The sequence below is a fragment of the Propithecus coquereli genome, unplaced genomic scaffold (genome assembly GCF_000956105.1).
Source record: "Propithecus coquereli isolate 6110/MARCELLA unplaced genomic scaffold, Pcoq_1.0 Scaffold164, whole genome shotgun sequence".
In the NCBI taxonomy this organism is placed as follows: Eukaryota; Metazoa; Chordata; class Mammalia; order Primates; family Indriidae; genus Propithecus; species Propithecus coquereli.
The window spans coordinates 2,335,833-2,356,806 of NW_012140969.1; the positions used below are offsets into that span (position 1 = coordinate 2,335,833).

Consider the following 20,974-nt stretch of genomic DNA (forward strand, 5'->3'; position numbering starts at 1 on the left):
CGGGACCAAACGAGCCACGAAGGAAACTGATCGTCTCTGGAGAGTCCCCGTTTCCAGCCGGCTGTTCCAGGCAGCTCTGGAAATTCTCCAGGTTGTTAAAAAAAACCAGGTGGCCCTCGTTTGGGTTTCAGCGAAGTCCTGTCTCTTTAAGTTTGCACCAGGAGTCCTGGGGGGACTGTGGGGGGGGGCAGCCAACTTTTAATCGTGTCCACATGGGGTTTTTGGAGCCGGCTTCGTGCCTTGCCAACAAACACATGCCCTGTTTTCTTTCCTTTGAGAAGAAAAGTTCTGGAGCCCCAGAGAGGAAAAAGGCCGGCCCTGTAACCACAGTGCTGGGCCCAGGGACCCAGCAGCCGCTCTGAGAACTGGATTCTTTTTCCTGCGTCTCGGGGTTTGAAGGATTTTCGAGGAAAATTAACATTGGCCGGGGCCTCCGTGAGGGGAGGGGACGGATTTCTGGGTCATTTCTTTCTCGCTGTGAACTGGTTCTATATAGGCACCGTGGCCACAGGGTCCCGAGTCCCCCCCAGCCCCCGCCACCCAACCCCACCGCCCCCGCTGCCAGGGGCAGCAGGAAGGCAGAAAAAAGGATCGCGCTTTCTGCCCCGGGTGACAAGGACAGAGGATCTGTTTTGTGAAGCGACCACAAGAAAATTCCCCCAAGAAAGCCATGGCGGGGCAGGGGGGAAGCAGACAAAACACTATTATATGCCAGACAATTAGATGTCAGGGTGGGGGCGTGGGGAAGCCACTTGAGCCCCGACCCGTGCGTAATAACATTCAGGATTAAAATGACAATATGCAAATTCCAGTGACTTTCAAATCTGGCAAGAAATAATCCAATGGCCGCCCTCTTCCCGCAACCATGATTCAAAACTACAGTACTTATTCCCTCTCGCCCTCCCCCAGCCGTAATTGCCGGCCGATTGTTCTCAATGTTCTTCATAAAACCCACACACCCCAGCATCAGCCGCTGGCGCCAATTTATACAAGAATTTAGCTTCGGTCTGCGCCGCGGCGGCTTTGAACCGGGGTGCCAAGAAAACCGGCTTGGAGCTGGAGTCCTGCTGCCGTCGGGGCTCCCCCAGGGACACAGAAGGAAAAACCCACTTGCCTTGGGGACGTGGGCCTTGGGGAGTGTGAGCAGCGGGTGGCCAGGGAGAATGGGGAACAGAGAGGGGACACTGACGGGGACGGCTGGTTCCGGGGCTGGCTGGCCCCCGAGGGGAGGCTACTCTTCCGCTGAGGACGACGCAGGACTCTCGTCATCCGACATCGGGGCAAACTGGAACGAGAAGCAGGGGTTTTTTTGTCCTGCATCCGTTCGGATGTCTCCGCAGAGGCGCCGACTTGGTGGCTGGCGCTGGGATTGTGGGTGGTGAGCAAGGAGGAGGCGTGGTCCCTCCCTGGCCTGGAGGAGGCGGCCTTCTGGGGCCACCGCCTCGGAGAAGAAGCGGACGTATGAAGGCAGTCGGGGGATAAGGGGCGGATGGGAACGAGAGTGGACAGAGGGTGGGCAGGGAGGGTGACAAGCGGGCCGATCCCTGAGCGACGTCAAGGCGCCAGCCAGGGGGCAAGGGTGTTCCAGGCACAGGACAGGCCTCGAACTCCTGGCCCTTCCCAAAGTGCTGGGATTGCTAGGATTACAGGCGTGAACCACCGCACCCGGCCCTCAGGGCCTTTAATACACTGCCGTGCTTTGAGTACAAGCCCAAGTCCTCACTGTGGCCCACAAGGCCCTGCAGGATCTGCCGTGTCACCTCTCTGCCCTCGCCCCCTCCCCTCGGGGCTCCTTCCTGAAACACACCAGGCACACTCCTGCCTCAGGGCCTTTGCACTGGCTGTTCCTTCTGCCTGGATGGCCACGTGACTCCCTCCCTCACGTTGGCTGTTCGCTCAAATGCCATCTCTTCACTGAGGCCCCCAGTGGCTCACTTGCTGTCCCCTTTACTGTCTGATATTCTTTACAGCACTTCCTGTCACCAGGCTAGGATTGTGTCTGAGAATGCCCAAAGACACCTTTTTCTGTTTTGCTCAGTGCTGGGACCCTCAGGGTCCAGGACTGGCCCTCCTACGCAGTAGGCGCTCAGTAAGTATTCCCCAGGTGAGGGACTGGTGACCAAGCGCGTGCATCTGGAACCACACGGACCTGGGCGCGAACACCGTCATGACAAGCGTGACTGTGTACCGGCCTCACCTCTCCGGGCCTCCCCGGGGCGCCACGAAGGTTCGACAAGCCGCTGACCACCAGGTCCTTGGCAGGGACCCCTCACACCATCAGCTCGTCACAGACACCCGTCCCCTCCCAAAGACCCCACTCCCGCCCACCCGCCCGCCGGGTGGAGGCTCACCGAGCACTTGATGTTCATGCGCGAGTACAGCATGGACGCGATCTCGCTCTGCCCCGCATCCAGGGCCACCACCAGGGCCGTGCTCCCGTCCTGCAAAGCATCCGTTGCTACGGTGACAGCCCCAAGCTGTGCTCCCACCCTCCCCGGGGGTGCACCTGGCTGGGGACTCACGCGGTCGGTGAGGGAGATGTCGCAGCTGGGCACGGCCAGCAGCAGCCCCGCGATCTCCTTGTGGCCGTGCTCGCAGGCGCACATGAGGGCTGTGGAGCCGTCGTCGTCCTGCACGTTGACGTCTGCCTCGCAGGACAGCAGGGCTTTGACAACATCCACCCGCCCGTGGCTGACTGCCAGCATCAGGGCTGTCTGTCCGGCCTGGGTAGGGCCAAGGAACAGGATTACAATCTAGGGCAGGACACCCCCCTCCCCCCCCGCTCCAGAACCCTCTATAGCTCCCAAGTACTCTGACATTAATATGTCCCCTCACTTGCTGGCCTTCTCCCAATAGTTTCTTCTCATCTCAAAGGTCTTGGCTTAAATGTCTCCTCCTCAGGGGACTCTCCCTTGCCTACCCACCCCGACCCCCACCTATAGCAGGTTCCCGACTCACAGGTGTAAACATATGTAAACACTCATCGAGCCAAGATTTGCACATGCTTCTTACGTCAGTTACGCCTCAATAAAAAATAAAATCACTGCCCATCAGTAGACATTAGAATGGAAAAACAAACGGTGGTCTCGCCATACAGTGGAATATTATTCGGCTGTAAAAAGGAACGAAGCCCTGATGTATACTCCCACACGGCCGAACTTGGAAAACGTGACGCTGGGAGAAAGACACCAAAGGTCACAGAGGATACAATTCCACAGACATGAAATATGCAGAAGAAGTAAATTTATAGAGACAGGAAGCAGATCAGTGGTTGCCAGGGGCTGGGGGAAGGAAGAGTGACTGCTGATGGGGACAGTTTTCCTTTGCAGGGGATGAAAATGTTTTGGAACTAGATAGAGGTGTTGCTTGTACAATACTGTGAATGCACTAAATGCTGCCGAATTGCTAACCCCAGAAGGGTTAATCTTATTTACTTATTTATTTTTGAGACAGACTCTTGCTGTGTTGCCCTGGGGTAGGCAGAAGACAGTGGTGTCATCATAGCTCACTGCAGCCTCCAACTCCTGGGCTCAAGCGATCCTCCTGCCTCAGCCTCCCGAGTAGCTGGGACTATAGGCGCGCTCCAGCGCATCTGGCTAATTTTCTTTGTTCCTTAGGTGGCTAATTTTTAAATTTTTTGTAGAAACGGAGTTTCACTATGTTGCTCGGGCTGGTCTTGAACTCCTGGGCTCAAGTGATCCTCCTGCCTCGGCCTCTCAAAGTGTTGGGATTACAGGTGTGAGTCACTGTGCCTGGCCTCTTGTTTTACTTTTTTAAAAAAGGAAGCTGCTAAAAAATTTTTTGGAAATTAAACCAATAAAAAATAAAGCAGGGTTGGCTCCTGTCCGGGCCCTGGCGGTGCCGTTTCACGCCTTCGTCGCATGTCAGCTGTTGCCAATGCTCCCTTCCTCACCGTCCAGCGGGGTCCTGGCTCTCCTGCTCTTCTGCCTGGACGCCTGTCCATGCCCCCATCCCCTCGGCAGTCTCCTGGCTTCTGCTACCCAGCACGCAGCCCAAGGGAGCTCTCAAACCAGGGATCACGCCACTCCCAGAGCACCCCCTAATTGGTGAGCTTCAGGAACATGGAGGCCACATCTGCTTATCCACCCTTGGAGGCCCCAGTTCCAGCCCAGGGAGCCCTGTCTCCCCAGTTTCTGCTCAATCAATTGCCCTGTGGGATGTGGGATGGGGTCAGATTAAGAAACGTCCTCCAAGCCTCCCAGTTTCCTAGGCCAGACGTGGTGGCTCATGCCTGTAATCCCAGCACTTTGGGAGGCTGAAGCAGGAGGATTGCTTGAGCCCAGGAGTTCAAGATCAGCCTGGGCAATACAGTGAGACCCCATGTCTACAAAAAATTTAAAAATTAGCCGGGCATGGTGGCGCACGCCTGTAGTCCCAGCTACTTGGGAGGCTGAGGCAGGAGGATCGCTTGAGCCCAGGAGTTGGAGGTTGCAGTGAGCTAGGATGACACCACGGCACTCTAGACCAGGCGACAGAGTGGAGACTCTGTCTCAAAACAAACAACAAAGAAACAAACAAAAAACAAATCCTGCCCCTTTGTGGGCCTGGTGCACAGCCAGGGCGTGAGACAGCGGGATGGGCTACCGCGTCTACAGCACCCGAGGGCCCCGTACCTGGCTGGCTTTGGCGTTGACGTTGCCGAGCCGGAAGAGCTGCAGGACGGTCTCGATGTCATCCTGGGTCTTCAGAGTGGCCAGGGCAGTGAGCATGATGGGGCTGTAGCCTGCGCGGTTCTGCTTGTCCACCTGGCAGACACCTGGGAGGGGGATGTGAGCCCTCAGACGCGGCCACGCCTCTGCCATCAGACTGTGGGCTCTGCCTCTGCCATCAGACTGTGGGCTCTGCCTCCGCCATCAGACTGGGAGGGCCACGTCTCCCCCAGTCGGACCATGAAACCGGGGCCGGCCGCGGCCTCCTCATCCTCCCCGGGGGGCTCACCACTGTCGAGCAGCTGTCGCACCACAGGAAAGTTGGCGTGGGACACGGAGTAGTGTAGCGCCGTGTTCCCGTTGCTGTCGGCGATGTTGACCACGTAGTCCAGCAGCTGCGCAGACATGGCCCGGAACGTGACCAGGTGGCGCCGCACAAGCTCGGGGTGTGCGTCGCTGCGGCAGGCCAGGCGCAGCCACTCCTGCAGCACCGTGGTGTAGGCCACCTTCTGCACGCGAGGCGGGCGGGAGAGGGTGCGTGAGGGCCGGGGGAGGTCCCCATCGCCCCCGGGACAAGGACCCAGGAGGGGAGTGGGGACACCCCGCCCCAGATGAGTCCCTGGGAGCAGAGCATGGTGCCTCTGCCCTGGACAAGGCCCTCAAGGGAGGTGTAGACACCTGAGAGGGAAGCATAGACCCTTGGAGGACGGTATAGACGCTGCAGTCCCCGACACGCCACGCAGAGGAAGGTGTGAACACCGCTATCTCGTATATATCTCCAAAGGCAAGTGCAGACACTCAAAAAGGGAAATATGGAAGCCCCTCCCTTGGGCCCCCGGAAGGACAGGAAGCCACGGCCAGGCCTGGCCAGCGGGCAGCCATCCTCCGGCCTCGCCCGGCCTCCCTGGCCCCTCGCCAAGGCCCATGACTCACGCACCACCACCCCAGCTCTGGGCTTGGGTCCCAGGGTCCCCAGTGGGTAGACAGAGGGAGACATGGAGGACAAGGACAAGCCAGGGGTAGGGGTGGAGGGGTGGCGGGGACCCCCAGGCCCAGGGCCAGACCGTACCAGCTCGCGCTCGCTGAGCGCACTAGGGTTGTCCAGGTACTTTTCCAAGGCCAAGCAGGCTGAGATGAGGTCGGGGCTTAGCTCCATCCTGCCAGGGGCAGACGAGTGAAGAATTTATCTCAGGGACACCCCCCGTAAGTCCCCTGGGTCACCCCCACTCCCCACATCCTCGGGGAGGGGCTCAATGCTCTACACCGTGTCACGTACACGAAGGTCACCTAAATGGTGGCATCTCAGACCCCCTTCACGTGGGACACACTTTTACACGCACCCCAAGGGGCAGACATGGGGAACACAAAGACGCCCCAAGACAAAGTAGATACAAAAGCCAAAGTTTAGTCTAAATGGCCAGTGGCAGGCGGAGAATGTTTCCCAAGGACGGATTTTTCATCAGGGGATTAAAAAAAAAGAAAAGATACAACCAGAATGGGCAGGTAGAATGAACATCCCAAAGAAGGTGTGCGGCTTAAGGACAAACTTTGCCTGGCCCCCTAAATCCTAACTCTAGCAGCCCAAAATACCCCACCAGGTCTTCATCGAAGCCTCGAACATCAGATGCCCAGAAGAAGAAGGTGCTTGTTCACTAATTCAGACTAAAGTATGCATGACTGACAGGAGGGTCCTTCAGAAAGTTTGAATGGTGGGATCTGAGGCAGGGGTCCTCCACCCCTGGCCCTGCCTGAATCCCTCCCACCCAGAAAACTGACCGGATCTCTTCCTCTGTGTTAGATCCCGCGGCCCCCTTGGCTGTGGGCACGTGCTGTGACTCCCGAGACAGCTGGCATTCCTGCCGGCTGGTCTTGGCCGCTGCTGTCCCCCCAGGCCTGAGCTGGGGTGCTTCGGCCACACTGGGAACCCTCTCCTCTGGCTCTGGGGCCTCGTTCTCCGTGCTGTCGCTATCTGAGATGTTCTCAGCCGTGGTGGAGTCCTCCGAGGACGACTCGTACCTGGGGAGGAAGGATGAGTGGAGTGGGGCAGATGATACAGATGGGGTGAAAACTGGTGGGGGAAGAAAGCAGGGATCTGGCTACTTGTCCTTCCTGGGCCTCAGTTTCCCCATCTGTTAAACAGCAGAGGGATAACAGCAACATGGACCTTTTGCCCTTGACCCTAACTTAATGCAGGTGTTACGGATTCAGACCCTGGTGCCACTGCAAATTGGACCCTCTTGTGCTTCTTGCTGCCTCTGGACAAACTTTGCCTGGTCTCCTAAATACTAACTCTGGCAGCCCAAAACACCCCATCAGGCTCTTTAGCAAAGCCTTCAGGACATCAGATGCCCAGAGGAAGAAAGTGCTTGTTCACTAATTCAGACTAAAGTGTGTATGACTAATGGGAGGGTTCTTCAAAGGGCTTGAATGGTGGGATTTGGTTATACCTCAGTGTCTGGAGCCAGCCTGCCCAGGCTACACTCCTGGGTCCCTGCGTGAGCTCCAGCAAGGTACTGAGCCTCCTTGTGCCTCAGTTTCCTCATCTATCTGTTGTGGTTTGATTAAAATAATTAATCAGGCCAGGCATGGTGAGTGGCTCACGCCTGTAATCCTAGCACTTTGGGAGGCCAAGGTGGGAGGATCCTTTGAGCCCAGGAGTTTGATTCCAGCCTGGGCAACATAGCGAGACCCCATCTCTAAAAAAAATGTAGAAAAAATCAGCCAGGTGTGGTGGTGCACACCCATAGTCACAGCTGCTTGGGAAGCTGAGGCGGGAGGATCACCTGAGCCTAGGGGTTCAAGGTTACGGTGAGCTATGATTGTGCCACTGCACTCCAGCCTGGGCAACAGAGCAAGACCCCATCTCAAATAAATACATTAATCAACCAAAGCGAGGACTTAGAATAAGGCACTTAGAATGTTCAGGTGCACGAATGAACTTAGCAAGGGACAGAAAGCAAGAGATGGGGGCTCTTCTCACCCGCCGTTAACACCCACAAACTGAAGGCTCCGCTGGTGGGCCACTGGGTCTGTGGGCTCTTCTTTCCGCTTCATGATGGACCGGATGCCCGCCTGGGGCCTGCCTGCAGGGGAGGGGTGGTGTCGTGAGAGTTGCCAGCAGCCAGACAGCACGCCTGGGCCATCCTGGGCCGCCACCCCTCTAGGCAGCCACCCCCACTTACCTGCACCCCCTGCCCCCTCGGGTTCTTGGGAGGCTGCCTGCTGGGCGGGCTCCCTGTTGGCGGTGTCACGGGCAGGCACCTGGCCCGCATTCTTCTCGGGCTGGGCCGGGGAGGCTGCTGTGGACTCCGGGGGTGGCGAGGATGACTCTGCAGGAGTCTGTGGGAGACCTGCAGGGACGGGAAACGAGGTGTCCACTATGGGTGACAACAGCCAAACAATGACAGTTGTGACAGCTGCTGCCGTTGGTCACATACCCAAGGCCAGGTGCTGCCCGAGGGCTAATCCTTTCATATCGCGTCGAATCTTCCAGGCCCACGAGGGGGCTTGGATTATTACAGACAAGGAAACTGAGGCACAGAAAGTTGTCACGGTCGCCCGGTGAGTGAGTGGCAGAATCCAGTCCCAATCCCAGTCTGGTGCCTGTCAGTAGCGGGCCAGGGATAGGGAGGACCGTGTGGCCCCATTTGAGACACCCCTCTGATACTGTACCCAGTGTTTTCTAGAAATAAGGTTTCATCAAGCTGAGCTTGGTGGCTGCAGCAGCTCAAATTTCCCAACTCTAAACTGTGTGACCTCCAGCAAGTCACTTAACCTCTCTGTGTCTAAAGCGAACGACATTTCCTACCTCATGGTGGTGGTGTACAAACCGAAGACAGTGAGACAGGGTAAAGGGCTTAGGATGCCTGTACATCAAGAACATTCGAGAAGCATTTGCTAATTCAAGAGAATCATAAAATATATTTTAGATGGGATATAACAGCGTCATGAGGCCGGTTGCGGTGGCGCACGCCTGTAATCCCAGCACTTTGGGAGACTGAGGCGGGAGGATCGCTTGAGGCCAAGAGTTCAAGACCAGCCTAGGCAACATAGTGAGACCCTGTCTCTACAGAAAAAAGAAAAATTAGTTGGGCGTGGTGGCGCATGCCTGTAGTCCCAGCTACTCGGGAGGCTGAGGCAGGAGGATCGCTTGAGCCCAGGAGTTTGAGGTGGCAGTGAGCTAGGATGACACCACTGCACTCCAGCCTGGGTGACAGAGTGAGACTCTGTCTCAGAAATAAAATAAAAAAAAAAATCAGAAAAGAAACAATAAGGGCTATTAGAAAATTAAAACTAAAACCCCACCCAGAGTTTCAGTTTGAGAAGATGAGGAGGTTCTGCAGACGGACGGTGGTGAGGATTGCACAGTGTGAACGTACCCAAAGCCACTGAGCTGTACACTTAAAAGCGGTTAAGATGGTAAATTGTTTTTAAAGAGACAGGAGGATCTTGCTGTCTTGCCCAGTCTGGAGTGCAGTCGTGCAATCACACGTGGCCAAGTGCAATGTGTCAGGAGGCAGGTGGGCCACGCACAAGCTCAATCTCTGCCCCAAACTCAAGAATCTTGCTTTATAGTCCCAGCAAAGTCAAAGTATGAATTTTGACAGTGGAGGACGTCGTGCTGAGTGAGAGACGCCAGACACAGAAGGACAAACGCTGTGTGATTCCACTTACACAAGGTCCCTAGAGTGGTCCCATGCGCAGAGACGGAAAGTAGAGTGGTGGGTGCTGGGGAGGGGGACGGGGAGTGAGTGTTTCGTGGGGAGAGAGTTTCAGTTTGGGAAGATGAGAAAGTTCTAGAGATGGAGGGTGGTGATGGCTGCACGGCAATGTGGATGTGCTTAATGCCGCTAAACTGTGTAGTCAAAAATGGCTAAGATGTCTTGTAGTATAATGTTTAGAGACAAAAAAAAAAAAATAGTTAAGATGGTAAATTTTAGATTATGTATATTTTACAATTTTTTTTTTTTTTTTTTGAGACAGAGTCGCACTTTGTCGCCCGGACTAGAGTGCAGTGGTGTCATCATAGCTTACTGCAGCCTCCAACTCATGGGCTCAAGTGATCCTCCTGCCTCAGCCTCCTGAGTAGCTGGGACTGCAGGCTTACACCACCATGCTTGGCTAATTTTTTCTTACTTTTTGTAGAAATGGGGTCTCCCTATGTTGCCCAGGATGGTCTTGAACTCTACAGGAGAAAAATCAAGCTAGATCCCTACCTCACACCATACACAAGAAAGAAATTCTCAAGGAGTAAGACGAAAGTCCAGGGAAAAAACCAAAGGGAAACAGTGTAACGAAATATCGAGGGCCTCCAGATGGGAAAAAATTCCTTTAAAAATTCCTCCAGGCACAAACCATATATGAAAATAACCATGGGTTTAATTGCGTACAAAATGAAGACTTCTATTTGATTCCAAAACCATTATAGACAATATTTATCAATATATGAAGACAGAAGGGTGTTGGCGGGAGAGCTACACTGCCAAAAATTGGCAAGGGATTATCTTCTAGAACAGGAGTCAACAAACTTTTTCTGGAAAGGGCTAGATAGCAAACATTTTCAGCTACATGAGCCATAAGGTCTCGGTCGCAAAGACTCACCTTTCAGTAGTTGTAACACGAAAGCAGCCATAGGCGGTATGTGTGTGATCAGGCATGGCTGTGTTCCAATAAATTCCAATGTTATATAATTTTAATCATGTCACAAAATAGTATTCTTTCTTAATTGTTCAACCATTCAAAACATCAAAATCATTCTTAATTGTGCCATACAAAAACAGACAGCATACTGGGCACGGTGGCTCGTGCCTGTAATCCTAGCACTCTGAGAGGCTGAGGCGGGTGGATCGCTCAAGGTCAGGAGTTTGAGACCAGTCTGAGCAAGAGCAAGACCCTGTCTCTACCAAAAAATAGAAAGAAATGATCTGGACAACTAAAAATATATAGAAAAAATTAGCCGGGCATGGTGGCACATGTCTGTAGTCCCAGCTACTCGGGAGGCTGAGGCAGTAGGATTGCTTGAGCCCAGGAGTTTGAGGTTGCTGTGAGCTAGGCTGATGCCACGGCACTCTAGCCTGGGCAACACAGTGAGACTTCGTCTCAAAAAAAAAAAAGAAAAACAAAAACAGCATGCTGGGCACGGTGGCTCACACCTGTAATCCCAGCACTTTGGGAGGCTGGGGTGGGAGGATCGCTTGAGGCCAGGAGTTTGAGGCTGCAGTGAGCTATGATCACACTCATGAACAGCCACTGCACTCCAGCCTGGGCAACATAGCAAGACCCCATCTCTAAAACAGCAACAAATGAGATATAGCACTTTGTAGCAGCGTCAGATGTAAAAAAAAAGGGAGAAAAATCGAGAAAACTGTAAACTGGTGGGGATGTGACGAAATGGGGATCTTGAACCCGAGCATGGTGGTAGGAACGGCGACAGGGACAGCTTTGTCAGAGAGGATCGGACAAGACCTGGCGCGAAGTTGTGCGTCCTCTACGCCCCAGCAAGCCCCGGAAAGGGGACGTGTGAGGATGGCCCCAGCGTTATTCTCGGTGGCCAGAAGTTGGAAGGAACCCAGGTGCGGGGATTAGAAAAGAAAAAGGTTTGGTACAACCGGGGCAGAAATCTACGCGGCCATTACATGTGACAAGCCAGATTTACAAACATCAGTGTGGAGAGTTCAAAAATAGCGTATGGAGAGGGGAAAATAAGAAACAGAAAGAGACTTTTGTTTTTCTGAAGCACGATACCATTTAAGGAAATTAAACACGCACAGGGCCTGTTTTTCCAGGACACCCAAGGATCTAAATAAGCCTCTGGAAGGTGGATCGCAAGGAATGACACGAAACAGGGTGGGGGTGGCGTTGACGGTAGAGAGCTATAGCCTGTGGGTGCAGTTTTTATGTTTCTAAATGGCTGGGGGGAAAAAAAGGGATGCTATTTGGGACACATGAAAAGCATATCAAATTGAAATTTCTGTGTCTGCAAATAAAGTTTTATTGGAACACGGCCACGCGCATTCATTTACATAGTGTCTATGGCTGCTTTTGTGCTACAAAATGGCATAGCTGAGGCACTACACTCATCAAAATGCATACATTAAATATGTGCATATTTTTCCATATTAATACCTCAATAAAGTGGGGGGGAAGAACTGAGAAAGAGTTGAATTAACGTGACAAACACGTGACAACCCATATGGCCTGCAAAACTAAAAATATTTTCCGACCCTCGGCATGGAGGGTAGAAGATCAAAGTGAAACAAACACCGAGTGACAACATGGAGTTGGTGGGCACAGATCGGTGGGGACACTTGTCGTCAGCTCAAGAGTGAGATGAATTCAGTTTTGGGCTCCTGAATCCAGAACAGAGTTTTAAAAATTTAAATCACTCTACTGCAGGGGGTGTAAAACAAATTGGTTAAAGATATCAAGGTCCTGAAAAATGCCCTTCGAGAAACCCGTCCTGAGAAATCGATCAGAGGAGGCGAGGTTGACAGTGGAGAAAAATTAGATGCAGCTGGATGGCCGGGCATAAGGACCAGCCAGATAAATCTCAGCTTCCCCACATGTCAGAAAATGACGTGGCCGTTAAAATAAACAGCACATCCAAAGAATCTTTGTTAACCAGAGGAAACACTCCTGGGATAATGTTAAATCAGAGATGGAGTTTAATCCTGGCTTTGAGGACCGTGGGCAAATCCCTTAACTTCCCCTTTGCCTCAGTTTTCTCCTCTGTAAAATGGGGCTAAAAATGTCACCTACCTCATAGGGGTGATTTAAATGAATGAAAGTATGCAAATGGCATCAAATAATGTCCCGGCACATTGTAAGTGCGTTTACAAACAAAATACTGCAAAACAGGAACGTCCACAAGCTCTGTGTTGCCATTCTTGAAAACCAACATATTATTTTATGCATTTAAAAAATTGGGAAGTTGGCTGGTCACGGTGGCTCACACCTGTAATCCTAGCACTCCGGGAGGCCGAGGCAGGAGGACTGCTTGAGCTCAGGAGTTCAAGACCAGCCTGAGCAAGAGCAAGACCCCGTCTCTACCAAAAATAGAAAGAAATTAACCAAATAACTAAAAATATATACAAAAAATTAGCCGGGCATGGTGGCACATGCCTGCAGTCCCAGCTACTCGGGAGGCTGAGGCAGGAGGATGGCTTGAGCCCAGGAGTTTGAGGTTGCTGTGAGCTAGGCTGACGCCACGGCACTCTAGCCCGGGCAACAGAGCCAGACTCTGTCTCAAAAAAAAAAAAATTTGGAAGCAAAGAAAACAGACATGTTGACAACAGCTATACCTGGGCACTGTTGGGTGTACAGGAGTTTTATTTCTTTGTTTTCAGATTTTTCTATACTTTCCAAACCTTCCACAAAGACTGTGAATTGCTTTCACAGGAATACGTTTTTGAACAAGAGCAGACGAAATCTGAAAGCTTTGGAGACACCCCGCCAGCACACATCAATGGCTGTCATTGTCCCTTTTCCTGCTCATCTGCCTGTGGTGCCTTTGCCAGGTGGGGGAGGAGGGCGAGGGGATTCTGTGGGGTCTCCAGGCCTCTGCACACCCCACCTACCTTTGCCAGCCTGACTCCCACCCTCCCAGCAGTGAGTGAATTCCTACTCTCCTAAAAAAAAAAAACAAAACAAAAAAAACAAAAAAATCACGGTGGCCTCGCTGGATGGTAAGGAGGTTGGGCCCCATTCTGCCTCCTCCTCCAGGGAGCCCTCCCTGATTTAACCACCAGGTAAGTGAACACGATGCATGAACATCACTGGAGTGCTTGTCTAGTCCTTGTACTATCTCATTTCATTTCCCATATTGCTCTAAGCAGCACAGCATACAAGCCCTGAGGGATCCCCCTCCCATGCTCAGACTCCCCTGTACCTCATTTTTTTCTGGGCTCATCACATTCCAACTTATCTAACACCTTGATAAGCCAGAGCCCCTCTCTCATCTCAGGGCCTTTGCCCCTGGGTGCCCCTTCCTGGAACGCTCTTTTTTTTCTGTTTTTTTTAGAGATGGGGTCTCGCTCTTGCTCAGGCTGGTCTCGAACTCGTGGCCTCAAGCGATCCTCGTGCCTCAGCCTCCCAAAGTGCTGGCATTACAGGTGTGAGCCACCACGCCCATCCTCAGCCTCGTATTAATCCAGTGATGTTGTACTGTAAGGACCCTCGATTTGCAAATGAGGAAACTGAGGCACAGAGAGATTAAATAGCTTGCTCAAGGACACAGAGCCAGGGAACGGGAAGACCAGAATTTGAACTGAAGTCACCACTCCATCAAATTGCCACCAACTCCATGCTCCCATTTTATTTGCTTCCAACGCACGTTCTCTGAAATGATAATTTTTCGCTTATTTGGTACACTGTCTCATCTATCTATGGCAGAGGCTTTTGTGTCTATGTCGTTCACTGCTTTGTGCTCAGTGATTAGAAGAGTCTGGCACACAGCGAGCGTTTGGGCAGTTTGTGGAGTGAGAAGATACTGGAATGAATTAACACACTCCAGTTCTGCCCAAGCAAGGCAGGGATTGGGGTGGGCTGCAGAAAGAGGGAGTGAAGTGAGACACAAGGAAGAACTTCCAGGGGTGGCAGCTGGCCTAGGGGGTGGATATCGCTATGTCTGTATGTCCTGCAGAGCATGGCTGCTCCGGGTGGCACGTCTGGAATGGAGGTCGCCTCTCAGAGATTCCGAGGTTGGGCCAGGCAGGGCCTCTGGCTGGGGGCCAGAACCACAGGGCTGGGTGTTTGCGATGGATACAGAACAGATGGGTGGTGCCCCGAGCCAGCCGGCAACAACACGGGGCAGGGAGAAAACACAGCTGGGTCCCCGCCTCTGAGCCTGTGCCGTTGGGTCTATCGGTGTGGCTCTGCCCACTTGACCTTCGAGGCTGGGGTAAGAACTTGGGTCCCACCTTCGGGCCTGGCCACAGCAAGTTTAAGCCGACCCACGTTCAAATCCTGGCTCGGCCACTTCCTGAGCCTCAGTTTCCCCAGCTATAAACGGGGTTCGCCTGAAAGTTAGCAGCCGAAGCAGCGACAAGTACTGAGTGTGTGTGTTCAATTCACAAGGGTTCTGGGGGAGGAGGGGACCATTACTGGGCCACTTCACAGCCAGGGATACCCGGGATAACATGGCAAGATGTAGAATGTCCCTGGCTCGCCCCAGCCCCCACCTCTCCACGTTTGCTAAAGGACAGCTGTCGTTACCATTATGAATTAAAATTCCCCCGGGGCCTTGGGGAAGCTGAGATTCTACACACCCGGCATCTCCTTTCCTGGCACGAGAGCTCAGCACTTCCTCCGGGAAGCACCCCCTTCCCCCCTCAAAGGCCACAGGCCTTGGGTGGGGGCTCATTACCCCCAGGATCCATGCATAGCTGGGCAGTGAGGGATACAGGGACTGGTTCACCAATGGACACATGACTCGGGCCACCCACTGAGGCCCGCTGAGCTGGAAAGAGAGACACCTAGAGCGAGGGGGGGTCACCTTCCTTTGCCTGCCTGCAAGAGGAGCCCCCAGAATAAAACCGAAGAAGAGAAAGACAGTGAGTTAGATTCCTGATGCTATGAGCGCCTGGATCCAGCTATGCCTGAAGCTGTCCCTAAGTTACCCAAACACCACATTTTCTTTTCATTGCTTAAACTGCTCTGAGATTGAGTCCTGCCACTTACTCGATAAATAGGGAGGATTTCTGCCCAGCAAAAAACAGCCTTGGGGGAATTTCCCCCAGATACCGCCTGTTTTCTGGACACTGGCAATGTGCCAGACACCTGATTCTCTGCATGGTCCTTACAGCTCTGATGTCAGCAGCACAATTCTCCCTCCGGTATGGATGAAGAGACAAAGATTCCAAGGGCCAGAGAGATCTGTCTGGTGCAAGGCCAGGGCTGGGGGCTGGACACCGCATGGCATTCAGAGAGGGTCTAGGCTGTACCTTGGGAAGAGGGGCCGCCAACCGCTGTCCCCGGCCTGCGATCGCTTACCTGCGGGCCCGTTGCAGCTTCGCTCTGTGATGCTGATTTTCTTCACCACGTGGAAGTTGCTGGTGGGTGCGGTGGACACTGGGCACATCGCCTCCACCACCTCGTGGCTGCGGAACACGGGCGGGCTCTCTGCCCCGCCGGGTGTCGCCAGGGCCCGCAGCCCAGCCCCGTAAGGCTCTAGGCTCTGGGCCCGCTGTGCGGGGGCCCCGGCGGCTGTGCTGGCCGCCACCTCCACCTCCCGTGGCCCTTCCACCACTCGGACGGTGTCCACGCGGACCGGGCTGTCCGGCGGTGGCCAGGCCTGGGTTTTGGGGTCGGCCTGGCGGGCCTGCGCCGCCCGCAGCTCCTGGAGCGCTTTCTTGAGCTGGGTCTCCAGCACGGCGACCTTGGCGGCGAGGGCCGCCTCCCCGTCGGGCATGCCCAAGTCCCGCTCTCGGACCCAGGTGCCCACGCTGCGGGTCTCGAGCGACACTGCGTCCTCGGGGGGCTCGGGGAGGTCCAGGCAGAGCTCCCCGCGGCCCCGGGCCCCCGCGGGGTGGCCCAGGAACTTCTGGCTCTTCAGCTGCACGGTGAGCTGCCGCTTCTCCTCCTGCAGCACCGACAGCTTCACCTGGAGCACGGGGATCAGCTTCACCTGCTCCTCCAGCTGCCGGAGCTTCCGCAGGGCGCCCGCCATCTGCTCCCGCACGTGCGCCAGGTGCCCGGCGCTGGGCGCCACCGGCGTGGACAGTCCCGAGCCCCGCGGCGTCGGGGGCGGCAGCCCCACGCCCACCAGGGAGCCCGTGGAGCCGGCTGCGCTGGGGGTCAGCGAGCCCAGGCCGGAGGGCGTGGCCGCCTGGTCCTCGAGGCGGCGCCGGGCGTCCAGCAGCGTGCGCTCCACGCGGGGGTTGAAGCCGGCGCGGGCCTCCAGGGCGCCGTACTGGGGGTAGAAGCCGCGGCCGCAGTAGGAGTAGGCCGAGTGGCGGCTGTCCCCGCTGGCGTTAGAGCACAGCGACTCGGTGGACGTCCACCAGGAGCCAGGGCCGCGGGGCAGCGAGCCCAGGCGGGGACGGCGCTGCACGGCCACGCGCCGCAGAGTATGTCCCTTCTCGATGTCGTCCACGTACTTGAGAAAGTCCAGATCGAGGCGGTAGCCGTAGGGCGTCTCCACGGAGTAGGGCGGGTCGGGCTCCTTGGCAGGGAAGGCAGGCGGGGAAGCCGGGCCGGGGGTCCCTGGGGTGGGGAGAAACACCAGCAGCTCTGAAAACTATTGTCCCCTTCTTGGGACAAAGACCGATGCCTGGGGAGTCCCGGTTTGTCTGCCCGACAGACTGGAGCCCCCCAGGCGCTCAACTGTGCCTCTCATGTCAGACCCCCGGGGCGGGGCTGTGCCTCCGTCACCAGACACCAATGCTGGGCTGTGTCCTACCCTCGAACCCCCCAGAACAGGGCCCTCTTCCCCCCGAGACCCCTGACCTGGGAAGGGGGCTGGCACGTGCAGAACTTGGGCCATCCTCTTGCGGCAGATCGTCCTCGGAAGTCACTTGGGGGACGGAGTCAGACTGCCTGCAGCACCGGCTGAGGCTTACCTGGGAGGAGGGGGCCGTGGGGCCGGGAGTCAGGAGGACTCTGCAGGGGGAGGGGAGACGAGGCCAACCCCCCACAGTTGCCCCCCACCAAGGCCTGGGACCCTCTCATAGGCGCACACCCGGCCTGGCCACGCACAGAAAGGGGTGGAGGTGGGGGGGCACCCTGAGGCCTGGAACAAAGAAACCAAACCTCACCGCCTGTGCGCACATCTGTCCGGCCCCTGGACAGGCTCCAGCTGTTCCCACAGCCCTGCCTCCACATGGCCCCTGGGCCAGGGGGCCCCAAGCCTGACAGGCCCCACCCTTCCTGCACCCCCTCCCCTCGGCCCAGGCCCAGAGCTGACCACAGGGAAAGACGGGGGCTGGGGCACTAATGGGTGTAGGGGGGCCAGCCTTCCTGCAAGGGTCCGAGGAGACAGAGACACAGGGGGACAAAGAGAGACACAGCAGGGGGTAGGGGACCCCAGGTGACCCCAAAGCAGAGCGCCCAGTCAGGCGAGACCTGGGGTGGGGGGTAGAGAAAGTCGGGGAGGCAGCAAGGAGTGAAGCCTTTCCCCTTTATGGAAACAATTTTCTCTAAAAATAAACAATTTCACTGCCGGACTACACAGAACTTCCTGCCCCCCCAGGATGTGTCCGGGCTTGGGGCGCAGCGGCAGGACTAGAGGGCTGAGCCACCCAGGAAGTCATGGTGGGGTGGGGGGAGGAAGTAAGGGGGGCGCCTGGAGGCTGCAAAAGGCAGGGACAATCAGGGCCTCTCACTAAGCCCCTCTTAGTCCTGGAGGCTGGCCAGGGTCCTTTTGTCCCCAGTATAACCCGTCTGAACTTGGCCGGTCCTTTCTGCTGTCTAACCTGCAGCCATCATGCTGCAGAGGCCCCGGCTCATCCCACCACCAGAGCAGACCCTTTCCAACCTGTGGGTACCTGGGAGGATGGGCCAGGTGGGGCACCTGCTGGGCATGAAGGCGGGGCTGGGGCTCCAGGGGCAGCGAGCTTGTCCTTCTTGTCAGGTCCTGTCCTGCTTAGTGCCTTGCTTTAGTCTCTCTCCAAGTCTCTTTGCGTCTCTCCACGTCTCTGTCTCTTTCCCTGTCTCTCCACGTCTCTGTCCTCACTTCTCTGACTTTCAAACACCTGGAACACACGGTCACCAACTGTAGGAAATTTGGGGTGTCCATCTGGCTGGTGGCTCCCCCACTGAACAACAGGAAGTCGATCAAAAACATTTTCTGGGCGCCTAAGAGAGATCTAGAGGCAGGAAGCAGGGCTGGAATAGTCTGGGAAAGGGAGGGCGTGTGTGGCTAGAGGTGGGGGGAGGGCAAATGGGCACAGAAAGGTACAGTGGCTTGCCCAGGGTCACTAGGACCGCGGGGAAGTGGCTGGACCTGGACTTGAACCTAAGCCTGCTCACCAAGCCACCACCCCACACGCTACACCACTCTACCCATTGCCCAGACGTGCAGATTGAGGTCTGAGGGTCCCCAGTCATTTGATTGCCGTCCATGCGGACCACGGAGTCCGGGCGAGGAGAGAAAGGAAATAAAGGGGTGTGTGGTGGGGGTGGGGTGTCTTCGGCTGAGGCCCCTCTCTCACCATGGGACCTCTAGGGGGAGGGGAGGAGGGACGCAACACACGACTGAGAGATGGAGACACAGGAGACTCCAAGAGGGGACAGGTTGGGGACGCAGGGAAAGGGCGCGGGTCTCCCCAGAGTCCGCCCCCCTCCCCCCGCCACAACGGCTTGGACATCTCCGGGGTCTTCCCTCCCGTCTCCCCGCCGCAAACTCGGGGCGAGAAGGACACCGCCCGTGCAGGGGGGCGGGGCCTGCGGGGTCCCCGGCTAATGGCAAACAGCTGCCGCTCCCCACGCCGGCCCAGCCGCCAAGCCCAGGCCCAGCCGGGCGGACGCGCGGCCGCCTTCCCGCCGCCTGGGGCCTGGCTCCGGCCGGGCCGAGCAGGAGGGCGACGGGGGACGGTGCAGGAGGGGAGGACAGAGGCACAGATGGGGACAAACATGGGGACAGGAGCAGAGGAGAGGCAGGCGGGCAGAAGGGCAGGGCACGAGGAACGGATGCAGGAACCGGGTCAAAGACGGGGAGGGGGCAGTGACGCGGGGACCGAGGCGCTCCAAGTCCGGAAAGTTTGGACGCAGACGGTGGAGCTGGAGGCGGCGCGAGACCCGCGAGGTCGTTCGTGCCCCGGGGTTGGGGTTGGCGCAGGGGCAGGGAGCCACACTCGCAACCCCGATCAGGACTCGAACCCCGACCCAGTCCCGGGGTCCTACTCGCCTGGCGCGCTCCGGCCACCGCTGTCCCTGCGTCCCGCCGCCCGTGCGTCCTGCGCGCGCCGCAGCCACCCGGCCGCCCGGCCCTCGGCGGTAGCCCCGCCCCCTCCGGCCGGCCCCGCCCCCTCCAGCCGCCCAGGCGCCCGCAGCTGCGGTGGGGGGCGGGGATGCAGAGTGGGGGGTGGGGGGGACAGGATCTCACCTGGCGGGCAGGTGAGAATGCGCGCGCCGGGGTGTCCTGCCTCGCTGCCCCTCCCCCAGCATGTCCCAGGAACAGAGTCTCCCCCGACTACAGGCCTCCCCCACCCGCTGCAGCTGGGTAGCTGCGGGGGTTGGGGGGGAGCAGAATGGCTCAGCGGTGGCGGGAGGGGCGGGGCTGGCCGGGGCCCAGCTCCTGGAGGGCGGGGGGCGGGAGGTCACCCCTCCCCCTGGCAGCCCAGGGCTGGAAGCGGCCCAGCGCACTCCGGGTACATGGTGGTGTGACCGCCGCGGGGAGGGGGTTGTAGCTTCCGCAGGAGGCTGCACCGGAGCCTGCAGTCCAGCCAGACCTGCCGCTGTGTGTGCCTCAGTTTCCCCGTCTGTAAACGAGGATTATCCTGTTGCCCAAAGCTTAGGCAGTGAAATTCGGGCATGCAACCTTATCTGTGTACGGCCTTGTCTGCTAGAATGTCAGCTCCCTGAGGGCAGGAATTTGTGTGTCTGTTGTCACCACTGTGCCTCTGGCACCCAGTGTTCTGTGTCTCAGTCCACGGCGTGTGGATGTAAAGGAATGGACTCTGAGCACGTGACAGTGACGCAGCCCTAGTGACCACACCACACTGCTCGGGTTGCTTATAAAAACCATTTTAAATTAACAAAGGTAGGGGGAGTGTCAGTGCACACAGACCGGAACAGACAGAGGGACAGAGGGCCCAGCCCCGAGTACAGTGTGGTCATCCCACCGCCGAGTGGGCAGTGGGGGAGAGTCCCAGCAAGGCACAGGCAGCTGAGGCCTGGGTGCTGGTCCCCGGGGTGTGGCTTCAGGCCCTGCCGGCTCAGAGGTCTGCCTTCCGGAAACTTGCTCTGTTCAGAGAGTTCCTGGAGGAGGAATTGGGGGGTGGGGGGGGCGTGGTCAGCATGGCCATGGCCCTCCTATGCTATAGCACTCCCCAGCCCTCCTCCCCCTCCTCCTCCTCTTCCTCCAAGGATCCTTCCAGGGTCTCTCCTGCCCCCTTCACATCCATCCCAACCTGCTGTGGGATTTGCAGATTCTTAGAATGTACCACGAGAGGTCCGAATCATCCCCAATTTACAGATGTGGAGACTGAGGCTCAGAAAGATGAATTCACATGTCTGGGAGGTGGCCTGCCTTTGTCCACCAGGATGACATATCCAGATGCTTGTGCAAAGCCTAAGCCACACGCACACGTGTTGCCACGTACATGTACAACAGCCCCCATCCTGTATCTGTTCTGGCCTGCCTCGAC

The 20,974-nt window shown here is 56.6% G+C and overlaps 2 protein-coding genes across 5 annotated transcripts in view; both read right to left on the bottom strand.

Annotated features, from left to right (window-relative positions):
* Positions 1-391: 391 nt before the first annotated feature.
* Positions 392-18,478, bottom strand: KANK2 (KN motif and ankyrin repeat domains 2). Its single transcript, XM_012641299.1, has 12 exons — positions 18,152-18,478; positions 17,115-17,227; positions 15,660-16,871; positions 7,853-8,020; positions 7,651-7,753; positions 6,447-6,686; positions 5,740-5,827; positions 4,960-5,179; positions 4,635-4,777; positions 2,523-2,723; positions 2,352-2,441; positions 392-1,285 (listed from the first exon to the last, which is right to left on the bottom strand). The coding sequence occupies exons 2-12, from the start codon at positions 17,149-17,151 to the stop codon at positions 1,232-1,234; spliced, it is 2,556 nt and encodes an 851-aa protein (XP_012496753.1). The 5' UTR covers positions 17,152-17,227; positions 18,152-18,478; the 3' UTR covers positions 392-1,231.
* Positions 18,479-20,335: 1,857 nt separating this feature from the next.
* Positions 20,336-20,974, bottom strand: part of DOCK6 (dedicator of cytokinesis 6) — a 39,336-nt gene continuing 38,697 nt past the window's right edge. For all 4 annotated transcript variants that reach the window (XM_012641268.1, XM_012641267.1, XM_012641266.1 and 1 more), the window contains one exon: positions 20,336-20,585. In XM_012641268.1, the coding sequence (XP_012496722.1) occupies positions 20,543-20,585 (43 nt within the window). In that variant the 3' untranslated portion in view covers positions 20,336-20,542. The remainder of the gene's footprint in view (positions 20,586-20,974) is intronic.

Excerpts from the sequence above, each read along its gene's own strand:
- KANK2 (XM_012641299.1), bottom strand. The coding sequence starts at position 17,151 with ATGGCCCAAGTTCTGCACGTGCCAGCCCCCTTCCCAG. Across the intron at positions 5,828-6,446 it reads AACACAGAGGAAGAGATCCG|GATGGAGCTAAGCCCCGACC; the intron begins GTCAGTTTTCTG and ends TGCCCCTGGCAG. Across the intron at positions 2,724-4,634 it reads TCAACGCCAAAGCCAGCCAG|GCCGGACAGACAGCCCTGAT; the intron begins GTACGGGGCCCT and ends GGCCCTACCCAG.